General features: G+C 34.1%; 1 protein-coding gene across 3 annotated transcripts in view; it reads left to right on the forward strand.

Moving 5' to 3' along the window:
- The window catches only part of PHIP (PHIP subunit of CUL4-Ring ligase complex), a 132,105-nt gene that overhangs the window by 23,037 nt on the left and 92,097 nt on the right, over positions 1-16,971 (forward strand). For all 3 annotated transcript variants that reach the window (XM_028108004.2, XM_028108003.2, XM_028108002.2), the window contains exon 7: positions 11,731-11,891. In XM_028108004.2, the coding sequence (XP_027963805.2) occupies positions 11,731-11,891 (161 nt within the window). The remainder of the gene's footprint in view (positions 1-11,730; positions 11,892-16,971) is intronic.

Genomic DNA, 16,971 nt, shown 5'->3' on the forward strand with positions numbered 1-16,971 from the left:
AAATTCCACATATCAGTGAGATCATATGATAATGTCTTTCTCTGATTGACTTATTTCGCTTAGCATAATATCCTCTAGTTCCATCCACATTATTGCAAATGGCAAGATTTCATTTTTTTGACACTGCATAATATTCTATTACATATATAGTCCACAATTTCTTTATCCATTCATCTGTTGATGGATTATATTTCATTGCTCTTTATGGACCCGATTCCTCAGCATTAGTAAATATTAAATGAAGAGGCAGTAGATAATTGATGTAATTAATGAATGGGATGGGACAAGAAAAGTTCAGAATGATATATTTCCATTTGGCAGAGGCTTTTTTTTTTTTTTTTTTAATTTATTTGACAGAGACAGACACAGCAAGAGAGGGAACACAAGCAGGGGGGCTTGTGGGAGGGAGAAGCCTCAGCAGGGAGCCCAACGCACGGCTCGCTCCCAGGACCCTGGGATCATGACCTGAGCCAAAGGCAGACACCCAAGGACTGAGCCACCCAGGCGCCCCAGAGGCTTTTATTTTTTTAATTCTCTTCTTACTCCCCTCCTTCCCCCAGCCTACTTCCTTTTTTTGTCTTCTAAGAACAGGTAGCTATGAGAGACTCCTAAGATGTATCGCATTTTTGTCTTAAGGGAAATAAAGCTAATGTTCATGGTGCCAAAGTACCAAATATATAAAATAGAAATTATTATTTATATTTTCTTTTGCTTAAATTTCAAATTTATGATTGACCAAAAAAGGGGAAACACTTTGAAGAATGACAGTTTACTTAGGTGAGTTCAAATTGTTGCTCTTGTAGCTGTGTTTTATTTTCTTTTGTAAATAGAGGGAATTCTTTTTAAGGTCATAGTTGTGATGAGAGGTATCCTCTGTGCCCCCTGCCCTCCTGTTGTGATGTGTCTGGCAAATAGTTACAATAGTAACTAGGAAGCACTAGCCTTCATTACCCCTTTTAGTTTGTGTCCCCTATTTTTTCAGATTGCTTATTGGGTTTGATGTTGAATTTCATATCTATATAGGTGAAGCAAATTATCTTATTTTCTTCATAAAGTCTCTGACTTTTTATTTTGAATTTCTTCAGGGAAACTTTGAAGTTAAGGATTGAATGTCTTCCTAGCCATCTTGAAACTGGGAAGTCCGTGATCAGGCTGAGTAGATATTTATATAAACAGAGCAGCAATTTGTTCTGTTCCTTAAGGAAGACACGGAGAAAAATGATCTCCCACAAAAGTCTTTAAAAAAGTAAAAGAAAACCTGTGTTCAGTAAGATTTACTTTTATAACATGAAGATTTGATTCTTTAAGAACAGTCAATATAAATGTTGGTATATATAATATAGTATATATAATACCTTTGAGTTTACAGAACATTTTGTCTTATTTGCTTTTCATAGCAAGATACCCTCACTTTATTGAAGAAACTGAACCTTAAGAGAGGTAGTGACCAACTCAGTTATCCCTGGTTATTTTTTTCTGGTCTTATGCATTTAATTTTATGTCACAATTATTTAGCACCTTTTTGCTTTCTCTGTGAAATTCTTTATGCATTAGTTTTGTACCACCTGTGTTCATTTATTGATTTAGGTATAGGAGCCTTGGAAGTATGCTTCAGAGTGAGAACTTTAGAAAGAATAAAACGTGGTATGTTCGTTATCTCTTACTAGATAAATAATTTGAGAGAAAATCATTCAGTTCCTTGAGAAAGTCTTAAGAATCTTGTTGGCAAACTGATTAAATTTTTTTCTATAATGAAATTTTTTTTTGAACCCTTTGATTTCTTTTGCAAAATCGGCCTTTGCTTTTAGTCATATCCCTTCTGATCTGCTCTCATTGTGGTAAAGAGATAAAACTGCAGTTGTTTATCCCAAAGCAAATCTTAATATTATTCCCATTTCTTTTTCCTTAAAAACCTTCAACTTACTGTTTTGGGGAAATAGTCCAGAATGCCTGACCATAGCTTAGAAAGCACTCTGCAGTCTGCCCCCTACCTTTCCATCTCTTCTCTCCACTCTTGCCCCTCTGTGCTCTGTGTGCTAGCCATACCTGGCTTCCTTATGTAGCTTGAGTACTGTGTTTACACCCTCAGACCATTGCACATGCTCTTGCCTCAACCTGCAGTATGCTCCCTTCCCACCAACATTCTTTGGCTGTTCCATTTTTCAGGTCTTAGTTTTTTTTCAGAAAAGCTTGACTCGCTGATATCCAGTCCCTCCTTCCCCTGCCATATATTTAGGACCCTCTGCTGTATATTTCAAGATTTTTCTGAACCCTTTTTTTTTTTTTGCTGACACTTCTTATTGTAAGTCCTTGTTTCATGTCTGTCTTCCCTGCAAGACTGCAGTCTCCATGAGGGTAAGTACTGTGTCTTTTCTTTTTCTTTGTTACATCCCTTAGTTCATTGGCCCATGTAGGTGCTGTATAAATGTTTGTGTTGATTTAAAATTTGTTAAATTTGTTAAAATTTGTTAAAATTGAATGATTAAAATGTTTGGCATAAAACTACATAACTTTTAAAGAATGAATTTTTATTAAAATTATTATAAAAACATTTTAAAAATATTTAAAACTGATAATATTGTACCATTGTATTGTTTTCTGATTGAAGTATAGTTTCCAAGAAAGAAAAGAGGAGGAAGAATAATACAAATCAAGTAATTTTACAATTCTAGTAAATTACAATCCTAGTAATTATGATGTCTGTGTTTTGGGGTTTGTTTAATATGTGCTTGTTACATACTTGGTTCATGAGATTTTTTGCTTTAACTCTTGGAATCATCTCTTTACTTTCTGTATTTTATTTCAGTATTTGAGTTCTCCTTTTTAGATCTTATTTATCTTCGTAATATCCACTAAATCTTAAAAACATGATGTCTTTCATACAAGAGGTACAACTAAACACCAAATTGTGTAGAGATTTGGAAGGTAGTTACTGTGCATTCTAATTATTTTAGTTACAATGGTAAAATAAAGAGAGAAGCTCTCATGGGTGCTGTGTTGCTCGGGTGATTATTTCCCTTTTCTGTTCTCTCTTGCCTTCCCTCTTTTTTGTGGACAAAACCTGTTCACAAGATTATCCTTCTAATGTTGCCACCCCCTGCTACTTTAACTAAAGTTGGGAATTTTGTTCATTATAGTAATGGTCATTTATTTGTCTTGTTCTTGTGGTGGTTGGTTGCTAGTTATTGGTACAAGATGACATAAAGACCTGATGATGGTGTAGAAATAAACCAGTCTGTGTTGAATTATTTGCCATGTTATCTCTGGCCCGCAAATTATGAATATTTGGTTGTTAATTCCTACTCATGTGTATGTTAGTAACCTCAGGAGAATTATTACAGCAAGCTTTTCAATTGTGGCTCTATAGTAAGTTAAATGTTAAAAATTCCTTCTTATGTGATTCCTTCCCAAATAAAATTGAACCTACACGATCTTTGATATATTTCTCTTTTACTTTAAAAATTTAATGGGATAGCTTTTAGAAGCAAAACTTATAAACAAAATCGATGGCACTTGGTATTATTTTATGGCTTTTGAACCAAACCAGATGTGAATTCTTTGTAGGTTATCATTCAATCCATTGTCAGATTGGCAATATACTTAGTCTTGAGGGTTTCTTTTATGATTAAATAAATTTAAATTCCTTGCGTCTTTATTCCTGGGCTTGTTTTTCTCAGTCTTTGAATTTAAGTTAATCTCTTTAGACAGTTTAGATTTTTCATATTGCTCTTTTGAGTTCCTTCAGGTAGACTGAGCTATATTTTATTTAATTAAAAAATTAAGCAGAATGAATAGATGCTCAGTAGAGAAAACTTGGAAAACAGAGAACAGCTCAAAAATCAGTTAGTCTCTCTGGTTATCTGCTATTAATACTTGGGCATATTTTCTTTCAGTCTTTTTTTCTAATATCTGTCTACCTAGTAAGAGTGTACTTTTTGGGATCAGACTGCCTGAATTCAACCCTTGGGCTTCACCTCTGGGAAAGTTACATTTTGTCTTTCAGTTTCCTAAGTGGTAAGGAATATCCCCTTATTGGGGATAATAGTAGTACCTGCCTTAAAAGATGGGTGAAACTAAATGAGAATATATATTTAAAGTCCCTGGCATGTACTAAAGCATTCAGTAATATTAGCCATTATTATTCAAACCTGCTACACAGCATAATAGTGTTCAATAGTCATTTTTCTCACTGAATTAGGTATTGTGTGGTATTTTGACACTTACCTACATTGTTATTTGAAGCAGATAAGACTTTTTCTATCATTGGATTCTTGAAGTCCTCTAGTAAGACCTTCTCTAGCTATAAGCCCTGGTGTCTTTTTCCTCTTCATACTTTTCCTTTTCAAATACCTTTTTCTCAAGGTATTTGATTCCTGGCTTTAGCATAACTTCTCTTTTAGAAATTTATATGGCTATTTTTTGTGACCCCATAGCTTTTCATTAGAACATTTATGTGGTTCTTTAAAATGAATAAAATTTTATGTAATTTTATGCCTTAGCAAATACCTTATACAGCACAATACATTTATCTAATGGAAAATTTGAAATCACCAACACCACATGTAGGCAACTTTTTGGACTTGAGATGAACTTGGAAGGTCATTTCTGTAGAAATTGCCCTTTGAATGCCTGGTCGTGAATCTGGCATTATTGTGTTCGGAAAACTAATTATCGTCAAGCAATAAAGCAGTTTGGAATTTGTTTTCATGTGGTCTTGCTTACATTTTTATTACCAGTTTTGTAGTTCACTCAAGTTTAGTTTTATACATTTCCAAACTCTTGTTTTATAGTTATGAGTTATTAATTTTACATTTAGAAAGCCTTTATTAACACAGATCATGGAGATTAAAATGAAATCTAGGTACTGATTACCCAGAATTTACTCTTTTCTACTTTAATTTAGGAACTGTTTTTGTGGTGGTTAATTATGAATTATAACTACTTTTGCATTTTATTTACAGAAACTCTGGGAGCTTTCCAAGGTTTTTTTGTTAACCAGAATTACAGAATAGAATTAGTCAAAATATAGTATAAAATGATTTTAACAAAAATCAGTTAAAATAATCTTAAATACTCTGACTTTTTAAATCTGAGTACCTCTTTTTCTGTATAAGAGCCCAAGTTATACTGAGATACCTGCTGAGTTACATTGTCCTTGCTTCTTAATCTACTCTTTCTGTTGTCACACATAATTAATTTTTTGGGTTTTGGAATCTACAGCCACATGCTTCTCCTTATATTCATTATGCCACCAGCAGGGCTCTACTTTCATGAGCTGGCAGAAGTTGCAAACACTAGTTCTGGGGCCTTCCAGGTTAGATTGTTAAGGGAAGACAGCTTTCCTTCCCTGGAGTTGACATTGTATAGCATTTAAAAACCAAACAAAAAACCTCTGCATTTTTGTTAATTCGTAGTAATTTATATTTTTTTTCCAACTCATCTTTTTTAGCAGTGGTTAATTTTGATCTTGGATAATTATTGCGATTGCAGCACATATTCTTGTCCATTTTATGAAGTGGTTAGCAGAAGGAGAACAAATTCTAAACATTTTGAGGGAAGTGATAGTATTTCTGCTTTAGTTCTTTTTTGTTTGTAGAGATTTTATCATGTATTTTTCCGTGTCCTCAAAATTATATCTACTGAGGTTATTGCAGATGCTCTTTCCTCGCAGCTACCCATTTTTTCCTTAAAAAACTTGGTTCAGGTAGTACAGGTTTGTATACAGATTTCCCATGAAGTTGGTTCAGATGGTACAGATTTGTATAGTGAGGAAAACTAATGTAACTTTGGTTATATTTATCTTTTTCTAAAATCATCTGTATTGAAAACTTGGTCCTAGCTGTAGGAAGAAAGCATCATGTTCCTAGATGGAAAGATGTCAGTTTTTATAAGTGAATGAAATTAACCTTACATTTCTAAAAAATTTATTTTTTTAACTTCTCAGTGATCCTCAAAGTAGATAATAATGAAGACTGAGACTATTTAAAAATAGACACATAATGATGAAGAATAGCCAGATAAATATTGAAACATCATTAGTTATAAAATTAAAATTTTGGCACTGGCATATAAATAGACATGAGGTCAGTGATCTAAAACAGAAATACATAAGATAATTTAATCACAATTTAATGGGATAGAGAAGGATTAGTAAATGAAAAGTCTGGAACAAATGGTTACTTGGGAGAGAAAAAATATCTTTAGAGATTCACCCCAATATATACTAAAACTCCAGATAAATTAAGGAGGTAAGTGAGAACTTTAAGCCACAGGGAAGTAAAAGAAAATGTAAGTGGATATTTATTGTACTGTTGGCTGGTTAGGACTCTTCATATTAAATCAGTAAAACAAGTTATTTTAAAAAGGAAAAATATTGAGGAAATTGACTAAACTTTGTGAAATTGTGAGCTGTCAAAGAACAGCATTAATATGAAAGTTGAGTATACTGTGGAAAATGTTTCGAGAAATATAACTAGGGGCGCCTGGGTGGCTCAGTCAGTTAAGCGTCGGCCTTCAGCCCAGGTCATAATCTCAGGGTACTGGGATCAAGTCCCGCATCAGGCTCCCTCCTCAGCGGGGAGTCTGCCCTTCCCTCTGCCCCCCCCCCCAGCTTGTGCTCTCTGTGCGTGCTCTCTCTAATAAATAAATAAAATCTTTAAAAAAAAGAAATAGAACTAGAGAAATTAAAGTCTAGAGAGAAAGAGAAACTTGCTTAAAGTCCCCACAGTATCGGATTTGAACACAAGTCTGTCAAACTTAGAGGCTAACTCTTATTTCATTAAGGAATACAGCATAGCTGTTAAAATGCTGTTTATGAGGGAAATCTTTGTACAATTTTGAAAGTGACTGATAGAATTATGGATTTTTCTTCTTTCATTTATGTTATTTCCTACACTGAGTACACATTAATTAGTGTTATGATTAGAAAAAAGAATCAATTCTTGAAAAATAAGTATAAACTGGGGAAAAGTAACTTGGGGGGGATTTGATTTATCGTCCTTATACCTAGAGAAGTAATGGATATGAATCCACTGGTTAGATATGTATGTAGTTATATCTAACATTAAGAAATTGTGGGCCTTTTCTTTATCTCTAATAGTTCTGTAGACTTGTGCATATAGTCCCCACAGTATCGGATTTGAACACAAGTTTCAAAGACCGTTTTGAATGATTTGCTACAGATAACAGTTTTCATCATTTTGTTCCTTTTCTCTTCAAATTTTATTTATTTTCACTTTTTTAAAGATTTTATTTATTTGAGAGAGAGAGCACATACGCGCGAGTGGGGGAGGAACAGAGGGAGGGGGACAAGCACACTCCGTGTTGAGCGCTGGCTCACTCCTTAACCTGGAGATCATGACCTGAGCCAAAAATCAAGAGTCGGTCACTTAACCGACTGAGGCACCCAGGCACCCCTCTTGATATTTTAAAGAGACTGATATTTCAAATGGATAAAAGTGATTTCTGGAATGTTTATTTTATTTACTGTTCTGTTTACTAGGAAATTGAGTAAAATATGTTCACTTTTCTCTTTCCCTCCAGATTAAATCTATTTATTTAGCAGAGCAGTTGAAATGAACTATTTAGGGAGATTCTGGATATATAATCTGTTTGATAAATTCTCCATTTTTGTTTTATTCCTTAAACCGAATTGTTTATTATCTGTGTAATTTATTCATGAAATTCCCCAAATACATACTGATCATCTACTGAGTGCCAGCCATCATTGTCAGCTTTTAGGTAATATAAGAACAAAAAAGACAAAATCTGGTACATATGGAGCTTACTATATAATTTGGGGGTGGGTGGGCAGGAAATAAACAGTGAACATATGAACAAATAAATGTATAGCATTAGTTGATAAGTGATGGGAAAAGAACAAATAGCTAAATAAAGGGGGGCCAGGAGTTATAGGTGGTGGTGGGAAATGAGTTGCAATTTTCAATGAACTGATCAGTTTAGGCTTCACTGAGAAGTGACAGAAATCTGAGAAAAGACTTGGGAGAAGATCAAGTAATTAGCTATATGTGGGGAGAGTATTCTAGCCAAAGGAAACAGCCAGTGTAGAGACCCGACATTAGGAACATTCCTCCTGTGTGGGGAGAATGGGGGGAGATAAGAGTGACTGGAGAAGACTGAGTAAAGGGTCTCAAGTAGCAAGTGAATTCAGAGAGGTGATGAGAGACAAGATTATGCATGGTCTTGGTAGGCTTGATGGGTAAGGAATTTGGTATTTATTCTGAATGAAATGAAGAACATTGTAGTTTTGAGCACAGGAGTGATGTTACAAGGTAACTGGTTAGATTTCTTCTGAAATTCACTACAGTCTTATTAGCAGAGATGACATTTTAACTGGCCTTAGAGAGTAAGAAAGAATTTGCCAAGTGAAAGAAGATAGAAATTTGCTTTGGCAGGCTTAATTTAAGAATATTTCTCATCACCATGCTTAGGAAAATAAATGTACTTTCAAACCAAGTCCGATATGCTACTACTTTCAAACCAAGTCCTATATGCTACTTGATTTAAAGTTAAAATTGTAATAATGTCTTATAAGGAACTCACTCCTTTGTGACCCCTTAGATCTGTTTAACCATGCTCATTTTAAAAATTGATGTTCTAGTTTAATAAAATTTAAGAAGTTTCTATAATCCAAGAGATACTTCCTTTTAATGAAAAAATCCAATTAGTCTATTAACAGTTTCTTTAGAAGGTGAGTAATTGCCATTTGCCTTTCTGCCATAAAACTATAGATTAAATTGAACCATCTTGTGTATCTTATTAACTAAGATTCATTTATATACTTTTTAGTTTAAAAGGTTCTACACTCAGTTGGGAGAAAAATGAGTAAGAGAATTTCTTTCCTTAGAGTATTTAAGACCTGGTAAGGGAGATAGACATTATGCAAAGGGTATAGTAAAAGAAAATAAGAATTCTTCAGTCAGAGTCCTAGAACATCCTCCTCTCTACCTTTGTAAAAATTCTCTACCTATTTGGTCTGGTTGGGCCTACAAATTCAGCCTCCTCAGGTTAACTTCAACTATCAAACCATACTTACATTTCCTCTCTAACTCCCTCTTATCAAGTTTGTCCAGCAAGTTATTACCTGCAAATTCTACATTCTGTGTTCTGTAGATTATCTTTTTATTTCTGTAGATGATACACAACTTTGTAATTTGTCTGAAGTCAAGGACTTGGGCTAGGATAGAGTCATGGTATAGATATTCAGTAGTTAATTGGTAGCAAAGCATAACAAAAGGTAGTATAGAATTATAGTTTTAACTATAAATATATTTCAAATAATGTTTCTGGAAAGTTTTATTTGAAAAGCTGACTATAAAGTAGCTTTTTGAAAGGGATATTCTTTTTTTTTTTTTAGTTGACTCCCAAAATAAAAATAAAGATTTAAACCCAGTTTAGAAAGACTCAGAAAAAAAAAAGAAAAAAACTATGTTTAAGAGAGCAGCCAAGATGCCCTTCAAGAGATGAATGGATAAAGAAGATGTGGTCCATATATACAGTGGAATATTACTCAGCCATCAGAAAGGATGAATACCAACTTTTACATCAACATGGATGGGACTGGATGAGATTATGCTAAGTGAAATAAGTCAAGCAGAGAAAGTCAATTATCATATGGTTTCATTTATTTGTGGAACATAAGGAATAGCTTGGAGGACATTAGGAGAAGGAAGGGGAAAAGGCGGGGGGGGAAATTGGAGGGAGAGATGAACCATGAGAGCCTATGGACTCTGAGAAACAAACTGAGGGTTCTAGAGGGGAAGGGGGTGGGGGGATGGGTTAGCCTGGTGATGGGTATTAAGGAGGGCACGTTCTGCGTGGAGCACTGGGTGTTATATGCAAACAATGAATCATGGAACACTACATCAAAAACTAATGATGTAATATATGGTGACTAACAAAAATAATAAAATTAAATTAAAAACAGCAATATTTCTCTTTTTCTTATTTTTTGCTTGGAAAATACTTCATCAACTCCAGTTATTAAATGGTCTTTATAATGAATTTATATTTAAAAGTTTTGACATATATGCATGTACTTGATCACTAAAATAAGTTTGGGTATTGTAATTATTTCTAGTAATCATATTTTTATACCTGAACAGTATTAAATGTCTTAAAAAATTTGTGATTTTGAGAATTTTGTAAATTTCTGATGGAATTAACTACATTTTGGTAACACTGTCAACATTTGTGTTATTTGTCATCACTTAATTTCTTACAGAATAGACAGGTAAGTCTGAAATATCATGGATCCTTAGTGTTTGGATAAGATCCTTAGTGTTTGGATAAGTTCTCCTTTGGCAAGACAGTTGATGTCTGTGGGTTTGTGTGATTCTTGCTCTTATATCAGTTTGGAACCAAAGCACCAGAGGATGTCTTTTACCAGGCTATTTCTGTGCATAAGGAAGAATGTATCAGGTCTGTTAGAAACTAAGTAAATCGCTGCTACTGTGTAACCAGGTTAAGCCTAAATATGCTAATTTACAACTGTCAAAGTCTATCTCAGATATTCCCAGATGTTAAAAATAAATTGTAGTTTAGAATCTATGTGGTAACAGCAAAGAGGTATATTCTATTAGAATATAAAGTAATTGATAAAAGAACATGTAAATATAATGTAATTATTCCTTGAAATGTAATGCAGAGCATTTTTCTACATTTCTCTTCACAAGTCCCCAAGATTTTTTTTGCTTTTAAATACAATGTGAGCCAAAAACTTATTGTACATGAATAAAATAATAAATACTGAGATTTTTTATGTTACGCCAAGATACTTGTATTTCATCAACTTTAGGACATAATTGCTGGGCTCTAAATCTAGGTTAAATAGTATTTTGTATATATAAATTTTCTTTGGAACTAAATTCAAGTGAGAAGCTGCAGTGCTTACTATGCAAAGTAGATGGCAGTCACAGCCAGAAAAAAGCCTTATATTAAAAGTAATTTTAAAAAGTATATTAAAAATCTGTAAGTGAATAATGAGCCTGCAGATCAGTCAGCATATATTTATTGAGCACCTTCTTTGTAATTATCAGAATAGAAAATATGTACAGTGGTAATTCAGATAGAAGAGAACAATTTGGGCTGAAGTCAGCACATCAGGCTCTGGACAGAAGATAAATTTCAGTCATATCTTGAAAGATGGTTAAAATGGATGAGTTGACAAAGAAGAGCTAATAGGTTCTAGAGAAGGAATCATATAGGTGTTTTGGGCAAGATCCCAGTTTAATTACTTTTTAAAATAATACAATGAATTATTCCTCTCACTTCATTTGTGGAGTTTTTTAAAAACATTATTTGGCATGTCAAATTTAGTGTGTTCAAGAATTGCTGGTTGAGGAAAAGTAGAAATTGCTGGATCCAGTTTTAACTGCTTTTGTCAGAAAATGTATCTCATGGCATTTTAAAGAAATAATATATAAAATGCTTTTGGTTTTTTAGGAGTACTAGCCAAAGAGTAAAGAAGCCTAAATTTTAATCCTAGTTTCATGTTTTACTTTGTGACTTTAGACAGTCATATAAACTGACTTTGCTTATTTGTAAAGTTAATAGTGCCTAACTGAATTCCGGTAAAACTCAGAGCCATATACATTAGAAAGCATCTCTGTTTTTACCAACATTTGAGAAGTTGGAATATGTGAATTCTTAAAAGATGATAATTAAAATTAATTTCTGAATTGTACTCATTTCCCTCATTTCTCTTGGTAGCGGATACTTTGTTTTCGCGGAAGCTGAATGGGAAATACAGGCTTGAACGACTTGTTCCAACGGCAGTATATCAGCACATGAAAATGCATAAACGAATTCTTGGACACTTGTCATCTGTGTACTGTGTAACTTTTGATCGAACTGGCAGACGGATATTTACTGTAAGTATATTTTGAAGTATTATCTTAATTCATATATGGCATTGAAGAAACATTGCTTGTAGTTGAACTTTAAACAGTTTTTTTTCTTCTAATGAAAGACTGGATATTCAGGTAATTCAGCTTACTATGATCAAAGATTTTATTTGAAGTTTGGAAAGTTCCTAAAGGACATGTAGTATAGGCGCAGCTATATGATAGTGCTACATTATGGATAAGTGTAATTCCCAACATTATATCAAATATGCCATTTAACATTTTATAAAAGTATCATATAATAATTTAAATTACATACCAGGGGCTCTGCGAAAGTGTGTGAAGCAAATTAGAGGAGATTGTATCTTTTTATATTATCCTTAGCACCTCATTCTTCAGTATATTTGATCCTGTGTTTAAAGAGGCTCTTTGGGCTTATTTGCTGTTGTTTCTTTTAACTTGTTAGATGGAGAAAAGCAGAGCTTTTCAGCTTTAACTGAGAAAATTACTTTTGGAAATATTTCTATTTATTTTTAGGTACATTAACTACTACATACACTAAGGGTGGTAGTTACTATACAGTTCTTGTACTTATATTACTACCCTGTGGGCTGAAGGTATGCATTCATTCACAAAGTCCTTAATTTTCTTTGAAGTAAGCTACTGGGAAATGGAAGTTAAAATGGAAATTCCTATCTCTGTCTTTGGAGAGCAGCTGCAAATTTTACACGTTGGGTACAATTACAGATTCCTCCTTTAAGTAAATAGCTTGTAAACTGAGATTTATTTATATCTACTTCTCTACCCATGTACCCAGTCACCTGTAAAATAGCTTAAACGGCAGGATGTGGGAAAGGATTTCCATACATATCTTTTGGCTCTAATCCACTCAGGCATTTGCAGATCATTTCTTAGATTAGTATTCTCCTCTTTCACCTTCTCTTTTATCTCCATTGTTCTCTGTGAAGCAAAATAAAAGTGAAATTCTCTGATTGGTCATGATTTTCAGAGTGGAGAACAGATAGCTATGTATTTGCTAAAGTGCTTGATATATCTATAACAGTAATTTGTTTTCAAATGGTAATGGAAAATTACATTTAGCTTTTTCAGGTTCAGTATACCAATATTTAAATTCAGTTCTCAAAACAAAGTAAATTTGGTATTTGTAATGTTTAAAAGAATCTTTCAAAAATAGTAATAAACTGAAATAACAAGAAGAAAGTATTACATTGTGTTTGTACTTCATTTTGGTGAGTATAAAGTTATGCCTTTGCATTGAGATTATAAAAATATATAACTTACTTAATTTTTGATGTTAATAAAGTATCTTGGGATTCTTTCTTTAAAAATGATAGGATGGGGGCACCTGGGTGGCTCAGTCATTAAGTCTGCCTTCGGCTCAGGTCATGATCCCAGGGTCTTGGGATCAAGCCCCACATTGGGCTCCCTGCTCAGGAGTCTGCTTCTCCCTCTCCCACTCCCCCTGCTTGTGTTCCCTCTCTTGCTGTGTCTCTCTCTGTCAAATAAATAAAATCTTTAAAAAAAAAAATAAAAAAAAAGATACAATGGTAAGGATTTGTTTCTTGTACTTTATGAAGCATTACGTGTGTTTTGATTTGAATTAGATACATAATCTCCTAGAATTTTTTTTGAGGGAAAATGCAGTGAAATAATGTGCTGTTGCTATCTCCTGAGTTTAGGTAGAGTGGTAGGTAAGGAGTTGGAAGAGCAGCACTTTGAACCAGGGGATAGCAAAGTACTGTGGGTCAAAGCCAGCCTTCAGCCTGTTCTTGTAAATAAAATTTTATTCAAACAAAGGCATGCTTAGTTGTTTACGTATGTATTGCCTGTGGTTGCTTTTGCGCTACCAAACGGCAGAGTTGCATAATTATGACAGAGACTGGCACATGTGAGTATTTATGACTGCAAAGTCTAAGATAATTACTGGCCCAGTACAGAAAAAAATCTGCATGCAGCCCGTGTTCTAGACAGTTAATTCCTACTTTTAAAAATATTTGATTTGGGGGCGCCTGGGTGGCTCAGTTGGTTGGGCGACTGCCTTCGGCTCAGGTCATGATCCTGGAGTCCCAGGATCGAGTCCCACATTGGGCTCCCTGCTCAGCGGGGAGTCTGCTTCTCCCTCTGATCCTACCCCTCTCATGTGCTCTCTCTCTCTCTTCATGCTCTCTCTCTCAAATAAATAAATAAAATCTTTAAAAAAAAATATTTGATTTGGGGAAAAGGAATGACGTGAAGAAGAAGCTGTTTTCTGAATATTTTTCTTTAGTTGAAGACACATACTTAAAGAGAAGAAAATTATTTCCATGTTATTTTATATGGGTCTTATCAGAGTCTAAAATTGTTTAGGTTTTATGTATATGATATTATTTTCTAATTGGGCCAAACTCATAGTCTTATTTGTAATTTTTTACTGCTGATTTGCAGTTGTAGATTCCAAAATGTTACCATGTAATAAGAAATGCATAGATATGAAAAGTAGTGTTATTTAAGATTTCCTTGTATTTTTATGGTTATCTCAAGTAGCAATAGGATACCTATGTGTTCACTGTTCATATTAACTTCATGAAGTGGGGTGGCTGCTGGGTGTTCCTTCATTCCACTGGAAACACACTAGCCACTGACTAATGTTTTGAAAATCAGTCTTGAAAACTGATGGGATAAAACTTTAGGATAGTAGATCATGATTGACTAATGAGCGATTCCTGTGAGAGAGCACATTGTTGATATTCATTGGAATAACAGTTCAGTAATAGATCAACTAGTTTTTCCTTTTTATGAATGTGGTATCTTAAGACCTTTCACATTCCTAACGTTCTTGTGTAGATGTATTTGCAAGTTTTTGTTCAAGGGACAGATTCTCTTGAGTCCTTTCTGAGTAGACATAGCTAGAGGCAGTATGGATAGCACTATGTTTAAGAGCATCAGCTTTGGCATTAGGTGGCTCTTAGGTTCAGCTCACAGCTTTATCACTTCCTAGCAGTGCAATTTGGACACATTACCTCACCACTTTAGTCTCCAGTTTTTTCATCTCTTAAAAGAGGGGGAGAAGGGAAATAATAATAGTACCAACCCCACAAGATTTTTGTGTGACTACATGAATGAAATAATGCATGTAATTAGTATAGATCAAAATCTGCAGTAAGCAGTCACTAAGTTTTACCTCCTGCTGTAGATTATATAGATTTAAATAAATTTTATCCATCTTGTTTCTTACTCAACTAAAATCTTATTTACAAATTCTATACAGGATCCAAAATGAAGTCATTGTAATTGATAAGTGAAATTCTATATTAGGACAATTGACAAATATTTTGTACTAGAATATTTTAATGGATTTTTCCCAGTAGAATAATGAGAAGAATCCAGGGAGGAGATAGCATAATTACTGAGTCAGACTTGCTTCCTAGTTCTCTCTTAGTTTTTAAATTTTTTTTACTTGATTTTAGAATCACTGCCTCAAATAATATTTACCAAAGAAAAGCAGAGTTAATGAATTCTGTCAGGAGGAAGCCATTCACTCATAATACAAAAAAAAAGTATATTGAGAGCCATATAAAAAGATCCCCCACCCTTTTTAAAAGATTTATTTATTTGAGAGTTAGTGAGTGGAGGGGAGGGGCAGAGGGAGAGAGAATTTCATGGAGACTCCCCACTGAGCGCAGAACCTGGCACAGGTTTCAATCCCATGATCCTGAGATCATGACCCGAGTGGAAATCAAGAGTCAGACGCCCAACCGGCTGAGCCACCCAAGCGCCACTGCCCCTTTACAGGGAAAAAAAAAATGTGTCTCTCTTTTCAAATTAAGGCAAAAGAACATACAATATTTCCATAAATGCTCTAAGTTATAACTAGTCACTCTTCTAGACACTTAGGATCTAGAAATGAAAGACAAAGTATCTGTCCCTGGAGAGTTCACAGACTGTCAACAGACAGTAGTGCTACAACTGATAAGAAGCTTGAATGAGGCTAATGAAATACTGAAGTATATGAGTGTCTTAATTCAGTGTGTTGTAGGAGATTGTAAGGGAAACTTACTAGAACTGACACCTCAGCTGAGTTTAGCTGGATATTGCAGACTTAGGAAAAGGCATTTATAAACCTTGGAAGAATATAACATGCAGTTGTATATTATTAGATATGACAGAGAATAAATAAGGATAATCATTTAAGCAAGAGCTAGAGATATTAGTGGGGGACAAAATCATCAAGATCCTTTTGTTGATGTATGAAGGGGAGTGGGTTTCTTTCCTGAAGGCAATGGAGAGAAAATGACAAATTTAGACAGAAGAGTGAGTATAATTTCTCTTTTTAACAATCCCTTTGGCATTATTGTTAAGGGTGGATTGAAACTAAGTCTATATATAGAGGAATTGGCGAAAAGGTTCTGTCAGTGATCCATGAAAGAAATCATGATGACTTGAACAGAGTCACAGTGAAAGTAGGGATGGAATTAATAGATTAAAAATAGAATCTCTAGGATTTAAGATTTTCATTTGAATGTAGGGAAGAATTGAGAAAGAAGAGTATGGGATCACATGTTTTTAAACTGTGTGACTGGTTAGAAAGCCCTGTCATTTACTGTGGTGTAGGGATTTAAGGAGAGAAATTTGTTACGGCAGACGTTACGGCAGACATATTAAATTTGAGATTGTTATCTCTGTAGCCAAGTAGAAACATTCAAGAGGCATTGGAAGCTCAGGAAAAAATTAAGGCTAGAAGATTCAGCTTGGGAATCATGGAATATGGAAATTGTTGTATTACCTCATATGTGGGTGACAGACTTTTAAAACAGGTGAAAGAAAAGGAGAGGAGTCAGTAATTGAGACTGAGCTGCTTAAGAGGCCAGAGAAAAATAAAATGGTGTCTTAAAAGACAAAGGATCAGTATTTTATAAAAGATGTAAACCTAAAGTAAATGAGAACTGAAAGGCATTTTTTGGACTTGTCAAGGCCATTAATGACATTGACAAAAAAACTTTTATTTTGGTGTTAGGGATAGGAGATTACAATGTACTGAGGAGGGATTGGGAGTTGAAAAATGGAAGAGACTTAATGCAGACTACTCTTTCAAAAAGCTTGACAATTT

This window comes from Eumetopias jubatus, unplaced genomic scaffold, assembly GCF_037043125.1.
Source record: "Eumetopias jubatus isolate StellerSeaLion01/CBP00866 unplaced genomic scaffold, mEumJub1_p1.0 scaffold_6, whole genome shotgun sequence".
Classification (NCBI taxonomy): Eukaryota; Metazoa; Chordata; class Mammalia; order Carnivora; family Otariidae; genus Eumetopias; species Eumetopias jubatus.